Here is a 27,610-nt window from a genome sequence, read left to right on the forward strand (position 1 = left end):
TCCTGGAAGTATACATTCAATAAAAAATTATTTGCTAGGGTGAACGGTGTATGTGTGTATAGTTAATTCAAACTAAAATGTATTTAAACATGCACATTCTGAGAAAATTATTAGATCTATTCTCATTATCATGTTTTTTCTCAATTTCTTAAAAGAATACAAAATTCTTTGCAATTATTAATTCAGACTGTAAAAAGGGGGGCGGGGCGGGGGGGGGGGGGGGTGGCAGGATTTCAGACTGTTTATGTCTGAATCAGAGATTTCTGTTGAGCTCTAAAAAAATAATAATGGAATGATATTCACTATTAATACTTCAATTGTGAAATATGCATGGAGATGCAAAACAAGCTGTAATAGACAATAAGTAATCCAGATACCTCAAGTGGTGGAAATATATATTTCATCCTCCACAGGTACCACTAATGAATTAAAAACCATCCAATGTAGGTGTTTATCAATGCTTCCACAAATTTTAAAACCCCGTGCAAATCCAAAGATTTTCTTGCAAAGACAGACAAGAGGATCAATTATATTTATTTCTGAAAAAAAAAAAAAAATTCCACTGCAAAAAAAATAAACAATTTTTGAGGTCTGAATCACCAGGGAAAAACAATAACATCCCACCCATCTATCTGCCTCTTCCCCATCCCATAATGACAGTGTGTAGGCCCAGATACATAATTTAACAATTACTCATCTTAGAAGGTTTTTCTTTGCTCTTATTTAAAAGACAATTAATAATTACTTGACATGTATGATCTGATAATTTTAACATTTCTGAAATAAGTTGAATTTTGCATGTAAATGGCATTCAGATAAACTATTGCTTTAGTTTTTAGAGCATCAAATATGAGCTGGTTTACTTAATATCTTAAAAAATGTCCATAGTAAAATGTGTGTGAGGGTGTTCTGTATATGTTTGGTAAGCAAACAAAACAAAAACAAACACAATTTACTCATTATGGCCAACTGCATACAGTCTGAAAGCTATCAAATATAATTATGCAATGGTGCATTATATTAACGCCAATTCAGCTTACAAATCTTAATTTAATCAGGCATGTATGCCGTGCGACATTTGGTGCTCCGGACCGCTGAGGAAATACACCCCTAAACCTTGCAGTCTGTTTTGTTAAATCTTAATCCATACATTCTTGTGGAATCCCAGCATGATTTTTTTTTTTTTACATTCATGTTAGTCAATGGATCACCAAAATAAATATGTCAAAAGATAAGCATTCAGATTTGCATCTTAACAACCTGACAGCAGTGCTTTGACTGTATCTGATTCGGTAGGCAGATTCTCTGAACTGGATCCTTTGGTGCAGTCACGGCTTGTTCCTGAGCAGGTGCCACACAAGGCCGCCGACCCTTTTAAACGTCAATCCGCAGGTGCAGGTCAACAGCGGCCCATTCTCACGGTGCCTCTGCCAGTGGCTGACCAGCCTGGCACTCTTCTTAAACGACACGCCGCAAAGGCAGCAGATGTAGCAGCCGGATCGGACGTGCCTCAGCTCGTGGCGAAAAAGACTGAGGCGGCTGCCAAACGATCGGCCACACTGGCACGCGTGCTCGGCAGACGGCGGCCTCCTGTGTCTCCTCCGCCGATGCAGAGCAAGCGAATGAGGCCAGGTGAAACGTCCGCCACAGTCTGAACAGCGGCGCGCTTCGGGGGAAAACTGCGATCGACTGGGAGGATGCACGTGCAGTTTATTCAGAGCTGTAAGGGGTGAACTCTGCGATTCAACACAGCCTTCGTCCACAGATTTGTCAGTATGACTTTCAAATGTCTGAACTTTTTTGTTCTCAGACATCCCAGTCACTTTTGGGTTTTGCTGGCAGACATACACTTTCTTGACAAATCCCATTTTGGTTGCATCTGAGGTTTTTGTGTTGTGGCATGGATCAAACATGCAGATCTTGAGTAATGTTTCAGGTCTTGATTCCAAGGGAGGGAAGTCAGAGGTTTCTGCATTCTGTGAATTATCGGCTAGGGACCTCCCTTGGAGGCTGAATTTGTAATCCTTGGGCTGGGTATTTTTAATGGAAACGTCCAGCCTGTTATCTGGAAAAGTAGTGGTGTAACCGGAAGAGTTCAATTGAGGTGAGCTTCGGGGAAAGTATTGAGACATCTTTGTCTTTCCCAAGATTTCATTCATGAGGACTTCCCTAGACCGGAAAAGCGGGGACTGAGTGAGAACTGAAAGACTTCCCTGCAGAATGGTAGTCACCGGTTGGTTAGATGTCTCTGTTTCTGACAGCTCCTTGCGACGAAGAAGAGCCCTCTCCTGAGCCTTCTGCCAGCTGGACGAGTGGACCTGGGCGTGCATAGCCAGCCAAAACTTACTTTCAAACCTTCTCCCGCAATCTTTGCACTCAAACAACCTCAGGGTCTCAAACAGGAGCTCCTGGCTCACCGCAGAGGTGGCAATGGAGGCATTGCTTTCGGGGAATGATTTACCGTGGACCTTCAAGTGCAGGTTGAGTTTCCAGTGGTTGGGCAGCTGCAGGCTGCATGAGCGGCACTTCAAGGGAAGGGCGCGGTGGACCCTCAAATGAGAGCCCAAGTTGAGATGAGAGGAAAAGGAGAGGCCGCAAAAGTTGCATCCATGGGCACCTTTTCCAAATCTCCTGTTCCCTGGATGATTCCCAATAACTCTGCTTCTTTCTCCCGTAAAGTCGTGTGCTAATATGGTTCCACTGGCCGCTGTGTCTGTTTTACTCATGCCATTATCCACCAAGGCATGCTGCTGACCACCGCGCCAATTCAGAACACTACTGGGATGGGGCTGGTCGACACTGTTTTCCTCAGTCTCAACATTATTACTCTCTACAGGGAATGTTCCAGAATCCTGGGTACCTCTCTGCCCTTCTGTACAAACTGGATGGAGCCCTACCTAAAAAAAGATAAAAAGCTACCAATTATTCTTAAGAAAATGTGGATTATGCAATCTCAAATAAATCTCATTACACTGCCCATGCTGTGTCTCAATGATTAATTTACTGCTGTAAATTCTGTCATAGTACAACTATATTTCATGCACAACAAAAGCAGTTCAGCAAATCTTCTTAATTAGAATTTGAACAAGATAATGATATTCATGCCACAGCCGATTATGCTGATGTTCTGTATATCTGAAGGTGAATTAACAACTGTTCACAATGTATGGACTAAGAAGACCACTTACTGAACAAGAGTTTAGTGTTACGTCGTCAACAGAGTCCTCGTCGGAATACTCCGGAATAGTGACTGGTACCTGATTCAGAACACCAAAGAGGGCTTACTGTTTGATGGCTGTATTTAACAATGAACAAGAAAAAATGTTAGAACTAAACTGCATTACATCAGCTTTATTTCACATACGACATGTCTTGCAAGCCTGCAACTGTAAAATAACCATGTAATACATTATACATTCTTGCTCAGAATTATCCTTAACATTCTGATCATGACCTCTGAAAATGCACACCATTTCAAAGCGCTCTCCATCGCTGTCATAGAACAGAGAGGGCAAGGAATTTTTCTTAAGCTTCTTTGGCCTTGAATGGTCTTCGTTCAGCAGTGTACGATGGCCGATGCCCGTTCTCTTGTACTGATCCGGGGCGAAATGGAGCGAGCACAGTTTGGGCACAGCAGGTAGGGGGGAGACGCCCACCATGCCCGCCCATAATTTGTAACTGCCGGAGCCCCCCCGAGGAAAGGAGTGCAGGATAACAGGGCTTGAGGTGCCCGAGGGGGTTAAACCAATATTAGGGCAGTTTTTTGCGCAGCATGCTACTGTTTCCTTCTGCCGTGACATTGGCTCAGTTAAGATAACACCAGCAAGAGATCCTGCAGGGTTATTTCATGGGTTCCTGTTGTTCAAACCTCTGATGCCATCTGGAACAAAATAAACAAAGTAAACAAGACATAATACACAGGAATTTAAATTGGATTAGCATTAGTAGCCTACTGGCTACATTACATTAAGGTCACATTTAATCTTCTATGAACAAAACATACATGTGACTCAGGACAGAATATAATGTCAGTCTTGTCTAGTTTACGTCATTAAATGATCAATCATTATGAAACTATTATTAATTTCCTGGTTATCATTATGAAACTATTATTAATTTCCTGGTTATATAACAAAACTAGACCGTAATCTGTGTTTCAAAAAATTCACATACAGTTCGATAACTCTTTAGATGTAGCATATACCAAGTGATCCATTTGTTCGTTATTAGTTTCGCAACGCATAGTTCAAAATGCAAAACTGCAAAACAATGAACTCTTTATTTTATACCGTTAATTATTTGATATAATTGCGGTATAAAATTGCTAGGAAAAGTTTTCTCAAATATCACAATTTTAATTGCAAACGTGCGATCTATCAGTAGAGTTCATTGTTTTGCAAAGAAAAGTTGGCTACCTGGGTCAAATACTTGATTCGGATTTAATTAATCGATTCTATGTTATCTTTGCAAGTAAAGTTAGGCTACCTCATTTTGAATGCGTTGCGAAACAGATCTAATAACGAACAAATGGATCACTTGGTTATGCTACATCTAAAGAGTTATCGAACTGTATGTGAACTTTTTAAAACACAGATTACGGACAAATTTTGTTATATAACCAGGAAATGAATAATCGCCTAACAAGATGACATGTTGGCGTCGGCTAGCTTCCTACCTAGAAAAAATAACTTTACAGTTAGAGTGTTATCGGCATACATTATACAAGACATTTCTAGACTACTGTAAGTTAAGACAGAGAAAATCGTTTGCAAATTGCAATATAATTTACCTTTCCTTTGCATCAGCGAGTTTGTCAGATTATGCTTTCATTATTACAGTGAAATTACTGTCCTTTTCATTTCTCCCCATTACGGAAGACAGGTCACTCCCCCTGAAACTTTCGAACTACGCGAGGACGTTTCGTTAAATTTGTGGTAGCACGCAATAGTAGAATTGTTGCACATTTTGTGCCAAACACAAAAAAAAACGTGCAATAACATTTGAAGAATTGTTCCGCTTGAAAACATGTAAATAGCTGCAGTAGGTTGTTGCAACGCCTGTGGTTAAACTAGCGTTAGCAAAAGAGACTGGAACTAATATATCGTAGACATGTTCCCCATACGTCAACTGTAGTGATGTTCCACTGGAAGCCATTGTTGCGCAGATACTTTTATCATTGTTGAGATGGTCCTAAAGGGCGCAGTGACTGCTGCAATACATCCAGGTTAGATACAAATCAATGAATCCGCGCGGTTTGTGCACGTTGACGTTCTCGAACATCTCCACTGTTCAGGTGTCGCGTAGGAACGTCTCTACTGTTCAGGTGTCGGTAGCTGCCTTCACTAGCAATTTGAAGATTTTGAAGGTAGGCTAGAATAATTTGTTTTAAAGCCGTATTTAGCTTTCCAATCTAATAAGTGAACGCACTGGTGCGGTAACGACACTATACAGTTTCCAGTGTGAAAGTTTGAACATGTAACATGTTTAGCATCATCGAGTATTGTGCTGAGTGGAAATGTGAGCTATTAGTTAACAGTTAGATGCATATTGTTGCGTTAACCTTTAGTAGCAAAACGTTAAGTGGTCTGAGTGACTCATACGACTTGCCAATGTAACGTTAGATATCTTTCTTAATCATTCCCAGGCTTGCTCGTACTGTATGTGAAACAAACATACGTTTTAAAGCAAAATGTCTGAGTCGGGGCATAGCCAGCCTGGAATGTACGGACAGGGGCGGAGGAGAAGACGACGCCGAGACCGGGAGCCTGGTCCACCCGGACAGAATTTATCCGGTCCTGGTCGTGAGCGTGAATATAACCCCCGGGAGCGCAGGGTAAGCACAGCTTGCTTGCTGATGTAGCACACGAATAAGAGTTCCAACTGTTATTATTTGCCAACTAAGAATCGAAGACCAAGATTCACTCTTGACAAAATTATAAATCAATCAATCGGTACGTTGTATAACACCAGAGGGCGTTACACGGCGATTCTCAAAGGTGATTAAAATCCAGACTAATAACCCCATCTGCCTAAATATGTGAACAACTGGACAGTTATTCACCGACTTCTACTAGTTACAACCCACCTACCACCGGATAGCTAGCTGATGTGTACCTGCTGCATATTCAAAGTAGCTCTAGGAAGTATTTCAACCATCTACACTTGCCAAACTTTAAAGAAATCTGAGAGGACTCCATTCTCGTGCTAATTTGACGTGGAGTGACCATTCGACTGGATGATGTCCTAACATCGTCCTATGCTTAAGCTGTGCATGGAAAACTTTAAAAGGTAGAATTGACTGTAACTGCGTCGTAGGCCTAATGTTTAGAAACAGGAAATATTGTAGTGGGCTCAATTTAATCATTTTACATTTGGTTAAATTTTGTGTTGCGAGCTATTCTTGCGTGTAACTTGTACGTCTATTTGTGCAGGATGGCAGTGAAGAACCACCCGGCCCTGTCCTTCAAAAGACCCCTATCATACTGGCAAAACCCCCTGGAGAGAGGGTAGGAAAGACATTGGTTGCACATAATTTAGACTCATTTTAAAACAACATGCTCATAATAAGCAAAAATTATTGATACACTCTTTGGCTAGAAGCAAATCCTGATGTTGATCCACCAGCTTGTGGCTCATGCTAAACCTTAAAACCAAAAAATAAATCGGCTTGTGAATAGTGGTAAACTGTGGCTGCCTGCGAGTTATGGATTTTGCTGTTGTCAGTGTTAGCTGGTTTGGTGACAAAATAAGTTATTTTATTGCATGCATCTGGTGCTTGATGGTAAAATGTCTTTCTTGCAGACTAAGCCAATTCAGAGTGCCCCCGTAAGTACGGCCCTGGAAAAGCCTATCATGCTCATTAAAACCAGGGAGGAAGGAGGGAAACCAGGGACCCCCCCTGATGTAGCCCTTCCAGCCCCTGGCCCTGGAGCCGCTAAGTTAGAGAGGGAGGGGCAGCGCCCCACCCAGCCAGTGTACCAGATCCAGAACAGGGGAATGGGCTCGACTGCATCCAGCGGCTCCGTGGACCGTGAGTTTCCGTCCATACGTACTGCTTTCACAGCTCTTTTCACTGTAGTCCACTGCAGTCAGAGATGCAAGCATTTCCCATGTTATTTGCACACAGCCAAACACCACCATTTTGTTTCTCCTGTTGCCTTATCTGAATTGATGTCTTAGTGTTAGTTGTAGCGGAAATATCTTGTAAATCAGAGGAGTTTGTTTCTGAAGAGCAGGAGGATCCGGCCTACTTGACACTGATGACTGATCGGTATGTGGAATATGTATGAAAATGACAAAGATGGCTTTTTCACATGTGGAATGCTTTTGCATTTGGATTTAGACTTAGTAGCTGTGTAATAGGTAGACACTGGCATAGTAGTTGTATAACTTGGCAAGGAATCTTATGGTGATGACCTGGTGAGTTCTCCTTCAGACATAATGGAGGTTGAGTAGAGGAGCAAGAATGGGTGGAGAAGGTCAGCAATGTGATGGTAGCAAGTATGCTTAATTTATACATGGGAAATTAAAGATTGAGCAGTGCTATTTGAGGAGTGCTGGGAATATGGCAGGTCTTCCTCAGGCCTGTTTCTCTTACTGACAGGCTGTATCGATGTGGTTTCTGTCCCGGCATATTGCAGACTTGGTAATAAGGACCCATACAGTAACTGTGGTTGTTAGCGTGCAGGTATTGTTAAGGTACCGCATGGATGTAAATGGTATTTGCTCAGTTTTTTAATATAATTTTTTTACATCCGTTATGCTCTTCACCGTTATTATTTTAAAGAAGTGACACCTCTGTGTGTGTGTGTGTGTGTGTGTGTTCTGTTTTTTTTTTTTTTTTTTTACAGCTGTGATTGGCCAGACAAAACTCCTCCCACCTGAGAAAATGAAGCACAGCATTAAGCTGGTGGATGACCAGATGAATTGGTGTGACAGCGCTATGGAGGTGAGCTGAAGCCACTGTGACTGGCAGCCTTTGCCTAAGTAGTAGCAGTGATGCATGCGTGCTGTACCTCGCATCTATGGACAGATACAATCGTTTCTAACTCCATCCATTAAGGTCTTATGGGTCTGTGTCATTATAGGTTCTGTAGCATTAATGATTAAAGCTTTTGCAGTAGTGAGTATCTGCAATACCTTTGATCCTTATATACCTTGTATACCTATATATATATATATATATATCTATGAGAAGGGAGTTTTGGGTGATTATGTAAATCCAGTGATTTACAGTAACCAATTTAGTATCTGATGATTTATTATCAGATATTTCTTCAAATGTATTGTGGCTGAAGTTCTGCGAACTTCGCCTTCATGTACCTGCTGAATCTTCCGTGCCATAATGCGAACTAACGGAGCTATTTTTCTCCCGTGATTGGTAGTACCTGCGGGACCAGACAGACATGCTGGTCGTGGGAGTTATTGGCTTGCAGGGAACGGGCAAGTCCACCATCATGTCACTGCTGTCAGCAAACACACCAGAAGAGGACCAGAGGTATGGTGTCTCTGCCCGTGGTCTCAGTTGCTTGATTCCTTCCCAGCACTGTAGTCCCACTAGTATGACACACGCTCTGCTGGACAAGAATGCAATTGGGTGTCGCCTGGGTGCTGGACAAACATAACTAGCCCGCATTAAGTGGTTTGGAGTACTTACTGATTAGTCATTTTGCAGATGGTTTTTAGCCAAACTGTGTAAAAAAAAAAGTGCATTTCAAGTGGTAAGAAAATGGCACCAGAGCTAGAGATAGGCAAAGTTGCCATCATGGCAAGTGGCACTGGCAAGGCACATGCCTCAAGACCTACAAGACAAAAGCAGAGAAGGGTGTTTTTGTAATGAAATGGAAATGATAATGAAGAGTGGCGTTTATATCCACTGAACTCCGCCCATGTGCCCTGGTAACAAGTTCATTTTTTGAACCTTCTTTGACCACCACCAGCTCTCAGCCAGCACTCTTCATTTGACCAGACAGGAAGGGGCAACGGGCTTTCACACCAGATCTTTTGTTGTGTCGGTGTGGTAAGAGAGCCATGTTCTGATCAGGCAGTTTTCCATACAAGTCAAAGATGGTGCTCTGGCCTGTGCTGCAGTCTGCTGACTCTTCCAAGTGTGCATCATGTACTCTATAGCGGTTGTAACCAACCCATTTCCGGGAGATCTACCATCTTGTAGGTTTTCATTTCGACCCTAATTTGGCTCACCTGATTCTGCTAATTAGCAGCTCAATGAGATCTCTACACGTTGAATGAGGTGTGCTTTGCTAGGGTTGGAGTGAAAACCTACAGGACGGTAGATCTCCAGGAACAGGGTTGGTTACCACTGCTCCGTAGTGAAGATTTGGATTAAACCCACATGAACCTTTGGCCCTGCTTGTGTTGTGTAGGGCCTATGTGTTCAGGGCACAGAGCCAAGAGATCAAGGAGCGAGGAGGCAACCAGAGCAGTGGAATTGACTTCTACATCACCCAGGAGAGGGTCATCTTTTTGGACACACAGGTCAGATTAAACGCTGCCATTGTACAGTGCTTTGTCATTGCGTATCCTAGACCTACACGCACTGCTTCTACTACTGATGAGCTTAAAATATGTATGTACCACAGTGCCGGTAGCATTTACTGTGGATGAAATGCACGTTCCTCATAAGTTCTTGCGAATGCTCAGGCTTGAAATGCGAACTGGGTCTGTTGACAGGGTAAATCAGAGACGCTTGATGCTTGGATTTGGATGGATGCTTAGGTTCGTGTTTTCTCTGACATCCAGGGCCTGGGTGCCTAGGTGTGATGGTAACCATGGGCAATTTTGTCAGATGTTAAATTTTAAAATGTAGTAGTGTACTGAGTGATGACTGTCATTAAATTAATAATTAACTTGAGAGAGCGGCTTAGCGATCAACTAGCACTTTGATCTGAAATCACAACTAAAGTTTTCCTGCCCTTGTGAAAGATGGCTGTTTTGGTTATTGATCTGTGTTGACACTAAAATTGGAACCACCCGTCCCTAATCTAATCCTCAAAATATATTAATCCTGCATAATTGTTAATGGAGTACATTGGCTGTGTCTTTATTAATACATGCTATATTAATACAAACTAATAAATTGACGTGTTTGCTGACTAATTTATCCATAATATATGATTATGCAAGCTTGCCATTGAATATATTTGAAATAGCGGCACATTTCATTCCATTCCTGACTGCTACACTATTTAACTCTTGAGGTTTACCAATTAATGCTCATCGCCTCTGTGCTATATGTAATTCCACGTTACAAATATGTCATGTGGCTGTTATGTTGCCCTTATGCAGGGCTTATAAATATATTATATATGAAAATGAAGTCAATGTTTGTCCATGTATTCCTATCTGTAAACACTGGTTAGAAGATTCCTGGCTATGACATGATGGTTTTCCTGAGATATGGTACTAATGAGGAATATTCTTCTACCCTCAAGCCCATCTTGAGTCCCTCCATTTTGGATCATCTCATCAATAACGACCGGAAACTTCCACCCGAGTACAATCTCCCCCATACTTATGTTGAAATGCAGGTCAGTATCGAGCCAGCAGGGGGCAGACATTTCATTTCTGTTCCAGGCTTGTTCTTTTTAAACCACAATGTCTTGCATTGTTCTGGGGGGAAAAGACTTACTTTTAGCCTAATTTCTGACCTAAATAGGGATGGTCTGATTTCAAGGCGCAGTTTCATGTACTTGCACTTTGTAGTTTTTTTGAACACATATTCTGAATTATGTTGTTTTTATACAACACTTTTCTCAAATGTCTTTGTACCGCTTATGTTTGCAATTTTGTTAAATGTTTTTGATGTCACAGCACTCTGTTGCCAGACCTTTTCCCTCTTTTTTCGCCCTTTTTAAAAAAATGATCTTTCAACCGATCATGTATTTTTTTAATGGAATGGAATGGAACTGAATGCACAGCACTCTTCTTCAGTTAAAAAGAAGCCCTTCTCGTTTTTCTTTTTTATGTACTGGCAGAATGTGTGCACTTTAGCACAGATACTTGGCCTTTTTCAGCCATTGCCAAAGGTAGATTAGCCCATGCCACAGCTTTGTCTACGATCCTTATGAATGTGTAATACTTTGGCATCAACAGTTGATGGGTGCATTACAAATTTCTGGAGGACTGTTGTCTGTGTTGGTTTTTTGTTTAAATCTGTTACTATCCTGTAACTATGTTTCCGAACTAACAGGTTCCATTTTATTTGTAAAGTTTCCATTGAGCCATAAGAAAAATAATTATGCTTGACTTTTCCAAATTTATAAATGGGAAAACAATACCATTTCTTTTTGATATGAAGTGTTTTGGAACGGTATGACTGGAGGATTGGGGGGAGGGGGGAGTGTTCCTTTGGAATTAGTATTCACAAATGCACATTTTATTGAAGGCCCACTAACTGGACTCCAACTAGCTTTTAGTAATCAGTGGTAGGATCTGAGTAATTCAGCCTTAAATGTACAAGCCAGCCCTGGTCAGTCTCGGTGAGAGAACCATTGTTGCCTCTGACTCCAGGTGGCGTTGCTAGTTATTCAATGTGTTGCTCTTTGCACAGCTGTATTTTACTTTGTTACTCTTAAATTTTGACAGGCTCCATAATGCTTCTACAGTCCCAACAGTACAGTCAGTACTTGTAACATAACAAGCAGGCATGCTAATATAGTACAATGAGCTGGATTTCCATCACTGTTTATTGGTGAACTTTTGAAATGTAAAATGACGGGTTAGTGACATCAGAAAGCAGGTCTCCAGCAACCAATACCAGGTCCTCCAGCAGTGGGCAGTATAAGCATTAAAAACTCATTCAAAGTCTCAGCAGAATAATTGATTCATTGGTTCATTAAACCTTTAATTAAATCTTGGAGATGCATTGAGGGCGAGATCCTTATTTTCAGTGCCGCTGCATTACAGAAGAACAAGCATCAGATAAGATGCGTACAAACAGATGTATTTAAACTTAAAATGAAGCTCTGGGATTTTCTTAGCTACTACAATGAGACGATCTTAAATGTTTTTTTTTATTTATTTATTATAAAATAACACATTCTTATTTTCTTATATTTATATTTATTTCATAAGGTTCTTTGTTATATAACTATTGATAAAGGTCGATTTTGATTGCACTGTGCCTTGAACATCATCACCAAGACTATTATGCTGTGTACAACTGTAGGTCATGATGTCTTTTTTATAAAAAGTTAGGATCAAATAAATAAATGGGCGACTTGTATAAGTGGATTGGCTTTCATTGTACACCTGTGGTCTGTTGCATTTGTGGTATATTGCAGTCGGTGTGGCTGCTGACATCTCCGTTTTCATATTTTGTGACAGTCCCTGCAAATGGCCGCCTTTCTCTTCACCGTGTGCCATGTGGTGATTGTGGTTCAGGATTGGTTCACTGACATCAACCTCTACAGGTATTTTCCCTTGTACAAATCACAATGTTTGAAAAAGATTAAATGGAAAAGGTATTAATGTATAGAGATTGTTTTAATAAAATCTGTGATAGATAATACAGATTATGGTGTCAGACTCGGCACAAACACCAGCCATATGCAAGCACTGTTTAATCCCCTTAGAAGTCGATGGCAACTGCAGTTATGTTTGTCCAGTTTCAGGGGTCTCTTGACTGCATCTGGATTTAGTTGTGTACATTTTTTATTAAACAAGGTATTCTAGTCTTTCACATAAAGCACAGCCAGGTCTGGTTTCATATTGTGTCATATTTAGCTGTTATACTTAAATTAAATGCCTTTCACCCCTCACACTTTCTGTGATCTCTACTTTTATTAAGTTAAAAAATGTGTGAGAATAAAGTATTTATTTTGAATGTTTCTTGATGTTTTGGGAGTAGATTTCTTTCCTAGCACTATGGACACAAAAAAATAATAATAATCGCAATGGGTGTGTATGCTGTAGGCTCCGATCCTATTTCAGAAGTTCTTTGTCCGTGTCTTTACACAAACCTGTTTAACCTGAGCCTCCAGAAGCCCAGGGGTTCTACAGCTAAATCATGAAGAGTGAAGAGTTAGAAGAGCTGAATGTAGCTAAGCTCAAAAAATGAAGTGCGTGTTTCCCTGTTCCCGTACACGAGTGCTTGCGGCATCATTACAGTCAATTCCAAACCAGGTTCCTCCAGACCGCGGAGATGCTGAAGCCGTCCACCCCGTCTGCCAGCCACGACAGCGCCGGTTCCTCGGGCTCTGAAGAGGGGTCTGAGTACTACCCTCATATCGGTGAGCTCTGTTCCGTGCCAGTGATGGGGCCCAAGCAGGTGCATGCAGACAGACTGTAGGTAGATGGGACATACTATAGTAATTTTGGTTGAATTATTTTAATGAATTTCCCCCATTTAAACAAGCCCCCCCCCCCCCCCCCATCCCAAGGCATCTCTCTCAGTCCCAGCCCTCCTCCTCCATCCCACACAAACTGCAGGACAGTACGTTTTGATCCGGAATGATCCAGAGTTTTTTTTTTTTTTTCTGTCTAGTGTTCCTGCAGAACAAAGCCAAGCGGGATGATTTCTGTCCACGGAACCTGAAGAAGATGCACATGACCATGGACAAGCTGATGGCCCACTCTCACCTTAAATACAAAGGTGAGAGTGTGTGCGTGCTTGTGCGTGTCGTAATAGTAGTGTGGAATAGTGGTCTTCAGGAGGCACCAGGAAGTCACGGGAGTAAAAAAAAAACTCCCTGAAAATAGTGTAATGGTGAAACAGACCATCAAGCTAGCAGACAGTAAATCACCCCAAAATATTTTTTAATTACATGGAAACAAAAGGGACTATTGTATGGCTAATTCTGTTAAGGAATCCCACAACCGTAAAGCGCCTGGCTGTCTGTCTGTGAACACATGTCTGGCTTGACTGCTGTGTCGCTCCCCTGCCAGGCACACTGTCCATGCTGGACTGTAACATCTTCCCTGGCCTGGGGCGGGACTACCTGGAGACGGAGGTCAACCTGTTCCTGCTGCCACAGCTTGAGAACGAGGGGGAGGACGCTTTGACCAGGGGAGGTCTGAGAGCGATCAAAGTCTCACGAAAACACGGCGTCATAACGTTATCAGTGCATTAGCAGCGATAGCAAATGTAAAGCAATCCTCCCTGTGCAATTAAATGAGAGGTGAACATGATATGCCAAGGACCTGGCAAACAAAACAGACCTTTTATCGCTGTTCAGTCACCTTTATTTCTGCTTTTGATTCCTGCTGATGACGTTACTCCCAAGCAATGCTGCAGCCAAGGCCTTATCTTTTGATTTCTGCTAAAAGCTATAAATGCCATCACAGTTGCCGTCAGAGTTTTTGCAGACCCAGACAAGAGTGAAGCTGGCTTCAGCTTGTAGTTTTTACCCTTCTGCCTAGTCTCTCTACCCCAGTGTCAGTCTAACATATTTCTGTGGTGTGTCAGGGCCTGGCTCCACCCCCCTGTTTTCCCTGCTCCCTGGTTACCGGGGACACCCCAGCTTCTCCTCGCTGGCTACCAAGCTGCGCAGCCAGGTCCTGGCCATGTCTCGCTGCCAGCTCTCCCACACCATCCTCACTGAGAAGAACTGGTGAGTGTCCCTGCATAGCACACCACCTCGAAGAAACTCATTTTCCCAATTCTGCTGCTTAACAGGTAAAATATCCCTTGTATGAAAAGGAAATAATGTAAATATGGAAATAATTTCAGAAATATTTACTAATAATCACCCCTTATCTTGGTGTTTTATGCATCTGGGTAACCTGCAGGACTGGTGTTTTCTTTTTTTGGAGAGGAAGCTGAATTATGGGATGTACAGAATGCTTATATTCATTTCCATTTAAACCAAAGAGCCTGCATGTCCCCTAGTTTCCCTCTGAAGCTGCTTAGTGAAAATGTGATGAATACAAAAAATGACAGTAATACAGGGAACTGAACCTGACACCGAGGTTTTGGTCAATTCCTGTTTCGCTTCGGCCTTTTCATGAAATTAACGACAATGAATTCCCGTAGAGAATCTTAAATTTCCTGAATTGACCGATTTTTGCAGCGCGAACTGACCCCAGCCCTGTATTGACAGTGTGTGTGTGTGTGTGTGTGTGTGTGTGTGTGTGTGTGTGTGTGTGTGTGTGTGTGTGTGTGTGTGTGGGATCTGGTCAGGTTCCACTACGCTGCTCGGATCTGGGACGGGGTGAAGAAGTCCTCGGCGCTCTCCGAGTACAGCCGGCTGCTTTCCTAGCGTCCACACAAGCCTCTGCGATGGCTGCGCCTTACAGTGGATCGCCGTGGAAACGGGACACCCTGAGCTGCTGGAGGGGACCAGAGACACGTTCGGCTCCGGGGGCAATGGAGCAATCCACGTTCCTGAAATAACCACGGTTTCACCAGATACAAGCTCTCCTGGATCTGCTGAAGACCAGATGTGACGACGTGCCAAGTTCTCACCTGGAGCATTTTGTGGGACTGCTCCTGTAGCACGTGCCTCATTTCGGAGGAGGGAACCAGATGTAGGCTTGTTTCCCACAAACCATAGTCACTCATGTTTTTAGAAAGCGAGCATTGACAGAAGTGAAACATCTAATTTAACAACAAAAAGATCAAACTCAACATAGTGCCATCAGTTCATAATGAATGAAAACATACACTGTGTTTGTGAACATGATTTATTCTGGGAAAATATATATATAGACCTGCACATATACAGCATTAAAACATGTATGTACAGATTACATTGGCTACAGATTGGTGGACTTCATTGTGCCTTACATGTGACATAAATTAGTTTAATTTTAAATATAAAATACCCACTCCAACCGTATATGTGCTATACCAGTCCCAAACAGAACAGAGCATGGATTGTTTCCCTGAAATGTGGATGATTTTCCTTCTATAAAATAAGTCAAACCAGCTATGTATTTGTCCATGGTGTGAATACATTTTCTGTATAGACCCGTTGACACATCCACATAAAAACTGAAAAAAGTACTATATATTCCTAAAGAATACACAAAGTTTAATTCCCATGAAAACGTCCTCATTAACTTGTAATGTTTGGTTCTTTCTAAATAAAAAATAAAGCAAGATATAAGAAGTGGTATAGTCAAACGCTCAGTGATTGCCTGGGTACATTTTGATGTCAAAGGGGAATGCCATTGTAAGAGTAATTTTCTGATTGACAGTATATGTGTGTTAACATAGAGACAATCACGTGATTAAATATATCCTTTATTATTCTCTTGATTATTGTTTTACCATATATCCCAATGTAAGTGATTCGAAATATACTCTTTATAGCAAATAGTTTCAAATCAAGTGTTTAGACCTTTGCATAGTCTATTCTTAGTTCTGGAAAGTGAGAAGACACCCTGTCTGAGAACTAGTCAGTATACAAAAAGATAAATGATCAAGGCCTAATTGTGAAAAACAGATTGTCCCATTCTCCAGAAATTGGGAGGACTGGCGGATGACACCGCAGCCTGGAGGATTTATTGTACGGTCAATCTTATCGGGAGACAAATTAAAGCTGGGAAGACCAAGGTTGTCAGACTCATCTGCTTTGAAGTTGGGTGTCCTGATCCCGGGAAGGTCACACATTTTGACTTGGGGAAAACACTTGTTATTATTCATTGTTGTTAAAAAATGTTATTAATGGTTGAATATTAGCTATATAATGATATATCCTGCTGTGAAAACCAGCTTTGATCTCTTGCACAGCTCTTACACAAACATACTAAAAACAAAAGGAATTTCTTACTTCTTGTAAGTAAGACTCGTAGTTCAAAATTTAGGTTAATAGCAATTTAATAATTTTAATAATAAAGCAAAAAAATTGTATCTATTTACAGTATCCAACATACCGGGTAAATGCAAAGCAGGTCAATTACAAAATAGTGTTTACAAGCTTTTATACCCCACATCTGAAATAAAATAAAATGCAGGTTCCTGTACCTGATTGGGTGGCAGGTAAACAAATCGACATTGTTACATATGTATGTTGTGAGGATGGTAACCTAATGGTCAATGTCACCAAGGTATGCTAATCAACCCCTATCACACCCATTAATTACTCTGGCCTCACCCTGGTGGTTCCATCTCCATGAGGCTTTGGGTCTAACCCCCCCTTGATAATTGAGTTAGGTTGATTATATTAGGTTGATTGTATTAGGTGACCATCCAAGAACACTGAAGCAGGTATTGCATCTTTCCCACAACCTGACAATTTTCATTGCAATGGCTCTGACCCCAACTTCTCCTCGCTGGCTTCCAAGCTGCGCAGCCAGGTCCTGGCCATGTCTCGCTGCCAGCTCTCTCACACCATCGTCACGAAGAATAACTGGTGAGTGTCCCCACATAGCACACCACCTCAAAGAAACTTATTTTCCCAATGCTGCTACTTAACAGGTAAAAATGCTCTTTGTAAGTAATAAAATAAAAATTTAACACCCTCCAAAAGGTAATGGTAATGACTGAATTTTAATACATAAGGTACTTGCATTTGAGACAAAAATACAAAAGCAGTAGTTTCTGTAAAATGCTAAAATACATAAGCATGTAAGAACGATGAAATAAAAGCTAACTTGTTCACTCTGATGGTAAAGTTCAATATGAGTGAGGTTAAGATTCAACAGGGCAGGCTGCAATCAAGCTTGGCTGTGTTCAACCAGCTGAATGTAATTATCAATTAAATTTTGTTTATTGGTTGAGTTACTACAGGGGCAATACTTATTTGCATGAGTGATATGGGTGTTTAATAACATTTCTTTAAAGAAATGAAATTCGAATTTAAAAATGTGTCTTGTGTTTTTTTCAGTTTCCCTTGGTCTAATGCATTTTGTATAAACCATTCAGTGTGACAGATACACAATAATAGAATAATTCTGTAAGTGGCAATTACTTTTTTATGACACTGTACAGTATACATATTTCTAAAGTTCAATTCCTGTGAAAACCCATGGAGAACTGTGATTGAATGCAGAATATAAAAAATATATATTGAAGATATATGCATTTTCTACTGCATATGATATAAAAAGATCAAAAGCCCACTAACCCAAAAGCAGTTGAACTGGTGAAAAATGAGCCCTGGTTGTGTCACAATGTGTTGCTGCAAAGCTGTAATCAGGACATTGTGTGCGTCATCTGCCAGCTCATTCAAGCTGGTCGTCAGCATTCTGTGAATGGTGGCAAACGAGATCCCCCCGGCTGCCATGGAGCCCAACACCGGGATTGTGCTGACCCAGTACTCCAGCAACATCAGCCCTGCCCCAGCACATTTGGTCAGCAATTTGATGACCACGTTGGCCGATATTTCCTTGTTGAAGGGGGATTTCTGGACTGCCTTCAGCTCCTTCACCGGCACATTTGTTTTGTTAGAGAGAGTTTCCAGGGACTTATCATCCAGGTCAAAAGCCTTGTAATACTTGATGAGCTCAATGACAAGGATGGTGACATCCACCGCCATGGACAGACCTGGGATGGGCACAGCTGCCACGGTTGCTGACAGCAAGGCCAACTTCCATATGTGGGCTTGTAAGGTTTTCTTCTTCCTCTGGTTGATGTCCAGGGTGATGTTGGGCAGCGACAGCAGGAGGACATGCCTTTTGAGATCAGGCAGCTGTTGCTCTATATTATCCTCCAGCTGTGGGAAGTCGTAGAGATCTAGGTGGAAACTGGAGATGAGGAAGACCCAAGGAGATGCCAGTTCATGTTGCTGGAGGCCTTAGAGACACAAAATAGTACCATTTAAAAATAAGCAAATGGAAGACAGATTTAAATGGTCAGCTGTCCCAAACGTTTTACTGCTGATGTACCACCTTCAAAAAAACGAACTACTAAATTTCCCTCAGAACAGTTGTACTACATTACATCACATTTATTTAGCGAATGCTTTTATCCAAAGTGACGTACAAAAGTGCATATCATGGTCACTGGAACAACTACAAAACACAGGTTCGATAAGGTACAATACTCAGTTCATACAGCTATTTATAGCCATGAACACAGTTCACTTCCTGCAGTTAACATTATTCTGATCTAACTTATGCCAAGTCAAAACAGGTGGAAGAACAAGCTACAATATTAGGACAAATACAAATTACAAAAAGTGCTGGAATGGGGGTACATGTAACATGGGTGGTGAGTGTTGGCATTCACAGAGTGGTGGCAGTTAGTTGATGTATATTCTGAAGAGATGAGTCTTCAGACCACGGCAGAAGATGGGTAGTGAGTGAGAGGTTCGAAGAGGGACAGGAGAGTTTGTTCCACCACTGGGGAGCTAGGGTGCAGAAGCTCCATGATCTCTTTACTTGGATGGAAGGGGGTGCAAGGTGCCCTGCTTCTGCAGAGCAAAGTGGTCGAGCAGGCGTATATAATCAAATCATGTCCTGTAAGTAGACAGGGGCCGTCCTTTTGGCTGCAGTGTAGGCAAGGATCAGGACTTTAAACCAGATCCTGGAAGCGACCAGTAGCCAGTGGAGTGACCTCAGCAGAGGAGTGACATGGGAGAACTTGGGAAGGTTGAAAACAGACTGTAAAAAAAAGCTACTGTGACGTCACCCATTGACTCTTCGTGGGTCTCTGAAACACTTTTTGAAACCAAGTGGCCAAAACCAGACTTCGTTTTTGAAGCTCATTTCCTGGTGTTGTAGTTCCTGGTTGCTCACTAGCGCCACTACGGATGGCTCCAGTATAGGTGTTTTCATATCCGGTTTCCATGTAAGTCTACGGTACAAATGCGATCAAAATACAAAGTCAATAATTTTTTCTCACAAGAACAAATAGTCATAATAGGTGTATTTTATTCGTCTTATGACTCTCCATGGGTCGATTTCATGATTTATTGCGTCATTTGGGCACAGTGCCAATATTTGTTCTGGACCAATGAGGTACAGCTTGCGTCACTTCCGGATTACTGCGGAGGACTGAACTACAGTAGGGGCTACAATCTGTGGTCACGGGGGTTGGAGGTGGCGTCTCTTGGCCTTGACATTGCGGCTCCGACCACGGTCCACCTGTGCGAAGTCAGAAAATGAAGGCATCCCATTTTGTAGTGGTTTCATTATAGCGTGTGCTATTTACAGCTGTACTAGACGACCATAAAATAATCCTCCTCTGATTTTTTGCGGTAGCCGAGTCATTTTTACTATTTCCTTTAGCCCACATAACCAAATAATTCGTTGGCAGAAAGGGATTCAGCTAACGCTTATTTGCTATATGTGGTAGTCCAGTAGCCTATGCTAAAACAGTTCGCAACTTCGGCTACCAAGCCATTTGACTAGCTAGCTAACCCTAACCGGCAAATATTCCATCTGTCGAACGTGTTTGACGGCTTGTCAGTCGTGTACATTCCGTAAATGTCTACCTGGGCTAGGCTGCACGAATGTGACAAAGCTAGAAGCTAGCAAGAAAATAATAATAATTAGACATTCAATGTACATTATTTTTGTCTTTATGCAACAGGTGGAAAACTTGCTCTTCAAAGTGCGTTGTCATATTTATACTCCTGTAGATCAGTTATTAAAATACTTGGTAGATTTGTTAATCACCGCTGACAGTGTTAATTTTTATTCGGTAAAAAGTGACTTGCGAACGATCGGTCAACTAGCGTCACCCAGCAAGTAAACACCACAAACGGCGATGGAGTAGTAGCAGTTAATGGCTCATTAACTGACTGGCGAAAACCTACGACGATAACTTGCTTGGTTAACAGCAGGTCTACCAGACAGTTATATGAAAATTAGCCTAGTCAAATCATTAGTAGTCTACACATATATGATTGATTGACCATCAGTGCAGTTGATGTTCTTCCCCTGTGGTTCATATTGCTAATGCGGGAGCTAACCACGGATAGCTTACCTAGCTCACTGGCAAGCTGATATGCTAGCTAAGCATATTAGTTTTGCCGAGAAACATAAATTGAAGATAACTGAACATAATTGTATTATTAATGTTATAAATATAACGTGATTACATGACACAGTACAGTCACTGATGGAAATTAAACTCTGTAAACATTTGATCATATATTTTAAAACATAACGGCAGACAGTCAGGTAGCCTCAAGTTCGTTCTGCAATCGTTCATTCAGGTTGATGGGCTTTTCCGCACTGGACTGTCAATCACATTGTAAAAATGGAGTCCTATCACTCCTATGCCGACGACACGCAACTCTTTCTCTCCTTCTCCCCATCGGACACACAGGTCCCTGCCCGCATCTCCGCTTGCCTGAGGGACATTCAGAGCTGGATGGACAATCACCACCTGAAGCTCAACCCGGGAAAGACGGAGCTAATCTTTATTCCTGCTCTATCCTCTCCCCTCCTCGACTTTTCCATTTCCTTAGGGGACACCGTAGTGACATCATCACCCTGCGCCAAGAATCTTGGAGTGATGATGGACAACAGGCTGTCCCTCTCCAACAACATTGCAGCAGTAACCCGGGCATGCAGATTTTTCCTATACAACATCCGCAGAATCCGCCCCTTTCTCACCACCTACTCAACCCAGCTCCTGGTCCAAGCAATGGTTCTATCCCGCCTGGACTACTGCAACTCTCTTCTGGCTGGACTACCGGCATCTGCCACCAGACCCCTGCAGCTCATTCAGAATGCTGCGGCTCGTCTGGTCTTCATTACATTACATTACATTACAGGCATTTAGCAGACGCTCTTATCCAGAGCGACTTACACAACTTTTACATAGCATTTTTTTTTTTTTTACATTGTATCCATTTATACAGCTGGATATATACTGAAGCAATTCAGGTTAAGTACCTTGCTCAAGGATACAACGACAGTGTCCTACCCAGGAATCGAACCTGTGACCTTTCGGTTACAAGCCCAGTTCCTTACCCATTGTGCTACACTGCCGCCCCTTCAACCCTTCACTGCTCTTCAACCTCCCCAGACACTCCCACGTAACTCCCCTGCTCACTACCCTCCACTGGCTGCCTGTTATAGCTCGCATCAAATTTAAAACATTGGTCCTAGCATACCAGGCAGTCAAGGTATCAGCCCCAGCATACCTCCACAAGATATTCAAACCCTACATGCCAGCCAGATCCCTCCGTTCTGCTACCTCAGGACGCCTAGCACCTCCCCCTCTCCGCACCTGCACTTCCAGAACACGTCTCCTGTCTGTTCTGGCCCCACGATGGTGGAATGACCTCCCTGTGGAGGTCAGAACAGCTGAGACTGTGACCCATTTCAAACGACGACTGAAGACCCACCTCTTCAGGCTGCACCTCTCCCCATCCCTCCCTTCCCCCCTGTAAATGACTAAACTTAGGGTTGTAACTAGGCAGCTGTTTCATAGGTGACTTAGGCGCATCAACTGTCTTAACGACTACTTGTATTTTTATTTATTTTTATTTTTCCATAGTTTGCGTTGTTGCCGTTCTCGTTGTTAGTGTTAATCAGTTTAACCATCAGGGTCCAAGTTGAACTATGCGGTTGTTCCCTGTACTTGGACCGGTACTTCTCTCTAGGGGTTTCGTCATACTTGTTCCTGGTTATGGTTATACACTTTGTTGTACGTCGCTCTGGATAAGAGCGTCTGCCAAATGCCTGTAATGTAATGTAAAAAATCACAAGACCACTTAACTCTATGGTTTTGGCTCCAAATCGAGAACATGGCCGCGCCCGCCATTGAGCTTCAAAACGTGTTTTACAGACCCACGGAGAGGCAATGGGTGACGTTACAGTAGCTTTGTCCATATTTTTTACAGTCTCTGGTCTGTACACACCTAAATTCAGAGAGTTCTGTGAGTACTCTCTCGTTCTTTTCTCTGCTTGCAAGCTGAATAAAAGCCCTACGAAGTGCTGGGACTCTGTTTGATCAGAAACAAAACTTCACCTATTGGTATAAGGGGACGGGAAACAGTAATTTCACTGACAATTTGCATTTATAAAATGGTTTCTCAGTGAACGAGTGCTCAGTGCCATGTGATGTATATCCAGATATGACTAGTGCAGGATCTGGATCACAGATGAATTATATTTTCTGTTAGGAGAGGTCAGTTCTCCATCTTTGTGGCTTTATGCTGGGGGGGGGGGGGGGGGGGGGGGTCTGCTGGGAATAGAGCAAAGAGGGTGTTGAGGAAAACCTTGTCGCTGTTTCCTCAGTAGAAGCGAATTCCAATTGAATTAGGCTAAAACTCACTCAACACTGAAAGCAAGGATACATTCAAATCATAAGCGCTTTAATACAGAGTCTGTAGGAGCACAAAGACAGCATGTGTGGACAGACAGGTTCCCCAGCATACCGCAATGAACTCAACATAACAAAGAAATTGCACGCTTTTTATAGGGAATCTTATCTTTTAGGTTCTGTACTTGGTTGCATGCCACACGTATGTTTCTCCTTTAGAAAAACATTTCCCAGAAATGACCTCTTCGTCATTAACACAAAGATACTTTTTCCCCAGCAACCTTGACATTTTAGTTTGCTAGCATAACTAAAATAAGACACCAGGCCCAGTTAGTCCGCAGCATGAGAGAGAGAAAGTGGGAAAGGCAGGCACATCTCCTGTTCATGGAACTGTCCTGAATCGTAACTGAATTGCCTAGAGTATTTCAAAGCACAGGTCATTATCTCATGCTTGAGATTTAATCATTTTAACAAAGAGCATGTTCTCTTCTCACACGAAGGGAAGAATATGGGAGTTTGTCATTACACATGAAAACTGTTAAAAGAATACATTTCTAATCACTTATATGTTAGAGTATATAATGTAAAACAATGATCAAACTGCATATTCTTCTACAAGGGTTTTGGCTGGACTTGGAATATCAGCGCTCGTAAACAGGGACTAACACAGGAAATATAGCTAACTGTTCCTGCCATACTGTCTGTAATATTACATGTCCCTTAGCCTCATTAGAAATAGAGCCCGATCGATATATCGGTTTGGCCGATATATCGGTCATTATTTGACTTTTTTTGACGACATTGGGATCGGCAGTTATGCCGCCGATGTGTCCCGATTTTTAAATAAGTATAATAAACGACAAAAACATTGATTATTTATCTGTACTTGCCTGTTCGAACGTTGTAATTGCCATTTACTATAATTATCCAGTAGAGGGAGCTCTAATACAAGTGTGAACTGCAGCAGCTGACGCGCTACTTCTGTAATAACGTTTGTCACTCGTGCCTTATCCAATATTCTCCACTGCAAGATTTGTCTGCACAGATTCGATTGCTGCAATAAAAGGTATGTATATTTAGTTAAAGTTTTTAATTAAATGCGTTTATACGACCACTATGTTGATCAATCCTCATTATCAAGCGAGCGAGCTAGGTAACATATTTGGTTCACTTTAGCAAGCTAGCTGGCTAGCAAGCCTTTATGAAGTGGCAGTGAGCACATAAGCAGCGTAGGATCTACATTTCCAGAGGACATCGCTGTATTCTCAAATAAATAACCAGCCAAAATAAAATGGTGATTGAATGCATCACACATTTGTTTTTTTTTATCTGAGATAATGATATTAGCTACTATATGATGCTGTGACAATAGCCAACGCGTTATTGCAAGCGAGTGTGCCATCTAGTCACGCGTCATCGTAGTAGCCTAAGCTAACCAGACAGTAAAAACGCCGATAAAACACTTCTAACGTGGATCGTTTTAAGCCATGTTATCTAGCTTTGTTGTGATAACATGAGAGAAGGATTGCTGTTGGAGAAGTGAATTAACCAACACTTAGCGCGGGTAACCTGCACGAAAGCGCATTTGTAGTTTTTTTCACCACCGAATTCTTATGGACAAGCCTCACGTTACGTATTTCATCCAGTCAATTTAGCTTCATCTAACGTTACACTTGATTCACTCATTAGCTCCGCTAGATGAAGTCTTACTCTTTGAGATCATGTAGTAGGAATACAATAAGAAAATATAATTTATTTAACTTACTGAGAATAAATAATAAGAAATAACGAGGCTATGTCAACAGCTAATGCGTTATTACAAGTGAATGTGTCATGCGTCAGAGCGCATTGTAGTTTTTTTCACCACCGAATTCTTATGGATAGGGAATCTCGCTAGATAAAGTCTTACTCTTTGAGATCATGTAGTAGGATTAAAATAAGAAAATAATTCATTTACTGAGAATAGATACTAAGAAATAATAATAACAAATTAATAACAACAGCATTAATAATATTCATAAAAATACATGTTTGAAACTAAAACTGATTTTTTGTAAATTAATTTTTTATAGATGGCTGGAAAAGAATGGAGTAGTAAAGTTATTTTGAATTCACACCAGTCTGGTTTTGGCCGCTTAGTCAAAAATCAGTTGGGCAGCAGCATTTTGAATTATCTGTAGTGCCTGTATGGCAGGCTTGCAAGGAGAGAGTTGCAGTAATCAAGGCGGGAGGTCACCATAGCCTGTACTAGAGGACCTAATTTTACAACACTTCTCACAATGACCCCTACCTTTGATGCAGTCTTGCCGAATCAAATTGAGTGTTTTTTCCTTGTCAAAGCCCTTCTTCCTTTGCTCTGACTGTATGTCTCTGTCGATCTTTGAGCGAACAAAGTAGAACTTCTTCTTCATGCGCTGGATCTCAGTGGCCAGCTGCACGTTGCTGATTTTGAAACGATCTGAGATGATGATGATGAAGAAATCATAGCGTTGGAATTCTACTTTTTGAAGGTACTCCTCTGCTTTGAAGTTGGGTGACCCGATCCCGGGAAGGTCCCACATTTTAACGTTGGGAAATTTAGGGTGGGGGTACATAGTTGGCTCCATGGTCGTCTCAACCACACCGGTTGGAGCCGCCCCCTCATCTTCGTCCTCCAGGCCCCGGATTGCATTGACGAAGGTGGACTTGCCAGAGCCGGTCTCTCCCGTGATGGCAATATTTAGTTCTACACGGTTAATCTGCTCACAGTAGTCCTGGATCTTAGTCACCGCTGCACTCCACTTCTTGTTTTCCAGTGCCTCCTTGATCTCCCTCATCTCATTCTCATGAATTATATAATAATCCTCAGCCATGGTGAACCTAATCAGAAAATATACAAATAGCATGATATAGACACACGGTTGTATAGGGAAAGTTACATGTAAGTCGTAATATTTATCATTCGTAGTTGTAAAAGGGGTGTAAATACAAAGATCATATAGCCCATATGCTGGAAAGAAAGTAACGTGGAGGTGTCATTATACGTAAAGGGATCTTTTTTGTTTGGATGAAGTTAAATTATCATGTTAAAACAAAATATACTAAAAGTATACCATATCTGTTTTGTTGACTAACTGGATGAATTAACTGGAAGACAAATCCCTCTGGTACACCAATATGAATTCTGGCAGTAGAGACTCACATGTAACTTAGTGTATGATAACACTAATTGGTACTATACAGACAGTCATCCACCTATGTAAATTCAGACTTTGGTAAACTGTAGAAATGGAAAATACCACACAGCTGTAGGGAAACATCACCATGAGGTAGCGTAAGCTTACAGAAAATGGGATGGTGAACTTGGTGATTTTACTAGCGACACTCAACTCATACAGTACAGTCTGTAAGTATTTGGACACAAATGTTAGTTTTGGCTCTGCTGCAGAACACTGGAAAAAATGAATATGACGTGAAATTGTAGACTGTCAGCTTTAATTCTAACTTTATCTGATCATGCACTGTAGAAATATCCCTTAGAGTGTGCAGAAACCAATATGTTGTCCAGCGCACCTCAACTTAATTTAATATAAGACATAAGAGTGGCATAAAATCCGCAATTTCTTTGAATTTGTAATGACAAAGCGTCAGACTGTAGGCTATGCATGCTAAATACGACATTTTCACTGAGAGGTAGATCCCATCCTCTTCTGTCATGAACTAATGTCAAACGTTTGAGACTAATTTTGGGGAGAAATTCCAATCCAAATGTTCGATTTTTTCAGTTGGCCTGCATCGGATTACGTTTGAAGTGGGATATTAACATTCCACAGTCTACGTCCCCCATTTCTGTGGGGGGCGCTGGTCTACGTCCCCCCACAGAAATGGGGGACGTAGACCAGGGCCCCTTCTGTTATGAACAAGTGTCAAAAGTTTAAGAGCTTTCAAATTTGTAGAGAAATTCCTAACCAAATTTTCACTTTTTTAAAATATAATGTCGGTCGATTCGACATAAATTAATCGCAAGTAACAAAAACAAAAAAATAAACTCACCTGGCGTTCAGTAAATATCACGACTGCGCAAAAGCGATAATTTTACCTTTGTAACCTAATAAACCTTAAACTTAGCCTACCTAATGCATCTCTTAGGCTACTGAGTTGTGCTGATTCACACTCACGGAATACAGATTCGGGTTTTCCGGTTTTACCGCAGATAGTGGGTGAGGCGCAACGGCTCTATTTACCTAAGCAGGTACAGCACAATTTAAGTTTCAACTTACAGGAAATATTTCTATGATGAAGAAATGAAAAGTCACACAGACGATACTGGAATGTTGTACGTCGCTCTGGATAAGAGCGTCTGCCAAATGCCTGTAATGTAATGTAATGTAATGTAATGAAATAATGCATTATATCCAATACCTGTAGTTTACAGTGGCAGTGCGAGCATAGGCGCTCTGTGGGTGCCGAGTTGCTTGAGAACCCCCAATATTTGAGGGGGTCAAT

The 27,610-nt window shown here is 41.7% G+C and overlaps 3 protein-coding genes across 4 annotated transcripts; 1 reads left to right on the forward strand and 2 right to left on the reverse strand.

The window, feature by feature from the left end:
* Window positions 1-565: 565 nt before the first annotated feature.
* LOC118236278 (zinc finger protein 814-like) lies at window positions 566-5,080 on the reverse strand. Its single transcript, XM_035434499.1, has 4 exons — window positions 4,790-5,080; window positions 3,471-3,880; window positions 3,189-3,257; window positions 566-2,897 (listed from the first exon to the last, which is right to left on the reverse strand). Exons 2-4 carry the CDS (start codon window positions 3,798-3,800, stop codon window positions 1,329-1,331), a joined length of 1,968 nt encoding a protein of 655 aa, XP_035290390.1. The 5' UTR covers window positions 3,801-3,880; window positions 4,790-5,080; the 3' UTR covers window positions 566-1,328.
* Window positions 5,081-5,143: 63 nt separating this feature from the next.
* smg9 (SMG9 nonsense mediated mRNA decay factor) lies at window positions 5,144-16,210 on the forward strand. 2 transcript variants are annotated; one of them, XM_035434519.1, is made up of 14 exons: window positions 5,144-5,224; window positions 5,645-5,833; window positions 6,432-6,506; window positions 6,802-7,030; window positions 7,851-7,948; window positions 8,385-8,497; window positions 9,384-9,495; window positions 10,452-10,547; window positions 12,346-12,431; window positions 13,144-13,250; window positions 13,505-13,612; window positions 13,906-14,031; window positions 14,426-14,570; window positions 15,140-16,070. In XM_035434519.1, the coding sequence occupies exons 2-14, from the start codon at window positions 5,690-5,692 to the stop codon at window positions 15,216-15,218; spliced, it is 1,518 nt and encodes a 505-aa protein (XP_035290410.1). In that variant the 5' UTR covers window positions 5,144-5,224; window positions 5,645-5,689; the 3' UTR covers window positions 15,219-16,070. The 2 variants fall into 2 exon arrangements, with proteins under 2 accessions (XP_035290410.1, XP_035290403.1); XM_035434512.1 differs by lacking the exon at window positions 5,144-5,224 and adding an exon at window positions 5,231-5,365 and having other exon boundaries at window positions 15,140-16,210.
* LOC118231163 (interferon-inducible GTPase 5-like) lies at window positions 15,250-27,286 on the reverse strand. Its single transcript, XM_035424766.1, has 4 exons — window positions 27,158-27,286; window positions 25,416-25,984; window positions 18,030-18,697; window positions 15,250-15,288 (listed from the first exon to the last, which is right to left on the reverse strand). Exons 2-4 carry the CDS (start codon window positions 25,975-25,977, stop codon window positions 15,250-15,252), a joined length of 1,269 nt encoding a protein of 422 aa, XP_035280657.1. The 5' UTR covers window positions 25,978-25,984; window positions 27,158-27,286.
* Window positions 27,287-27,610: the final 324 nt, after the last annotated feature.

The sequence above is a fragment of the Anguilla anguilla genome, chromosome 1 (assembly GCF_013347855.1).
Source record: "Anguilla anguilla isolate fAngAng1 chromosome 1, fAngAng1.pri, whole genome shotgun sequence".
Lineage (NCBI taxonomy): Eukaryota > Metazoa > Chordata > Actinopteri > Anguilliformes > Anguillidae > Anguilla > Anguilla anguilla.

Coding starts and splice junctions, on each gene's coding strand:
- smg9 (XM_035434519.1), top strand. CDS start 5,690: ATGTCTGAGTCGGGGCATAGCCAGCCTGGAATGTACGGACAGGGGCGG. Junction 12,432..13,143: donor ACTGACATCAACCTCTACAG/GTATTTTCCCTT, acceptor ATTCCAAACCAG/GTTCCTCCAGACCGCGGAGA. Junction 14,571..15,139: donor ATCCTCACTGAGAAGAACTG/GTGAGTGTCCCT, acceptor GGATCTGGTCAG/GTTCCACTACGCTGCTCGGA.
- LOC118231163 (XM_035424766.1), bottom strand. CDS start 25,977: ATGGCTGAGGATTATTATATAATTCATGAGAATGAGATGAGGGAGATC. Junction 18,698..25,415: donor TCGGCAAGACTGCATCAAAG/GTAGGGGTCATT, acceptor TGTGTCTCTAAG/GCCTCCAGCAACATGAACTG. Junction 15,289..18,029: donor ACCAGTTCAACTGCTTTTGG/GTTAGTGGGCTT, acceptor GGTCCCCTCCAG/CAGCTCAGGGTGTCCCGTTT.
- LOC118236278 (XM_035434499.1), bottom strand. CDS start 3,800: ATGTCACGGCAGAAGGAAACAGTAGCATGCTGCGCAAAAAACTGCCCT. Junction 3,258..3,470: donor ATGGAGAGCGCTTTGAAATG/GTGTGCATTTTC, acceptor GTTCTGAATCAG/GTACCAGTCACTATTCCGGA. Junction 2,898..3,188: donor TAACACTAAACTCTTGTTCA/GTAAGTGGTCTT, acceptor ATCTTTTTTTAG/GTAGGGCTCCATCCAGTTTG.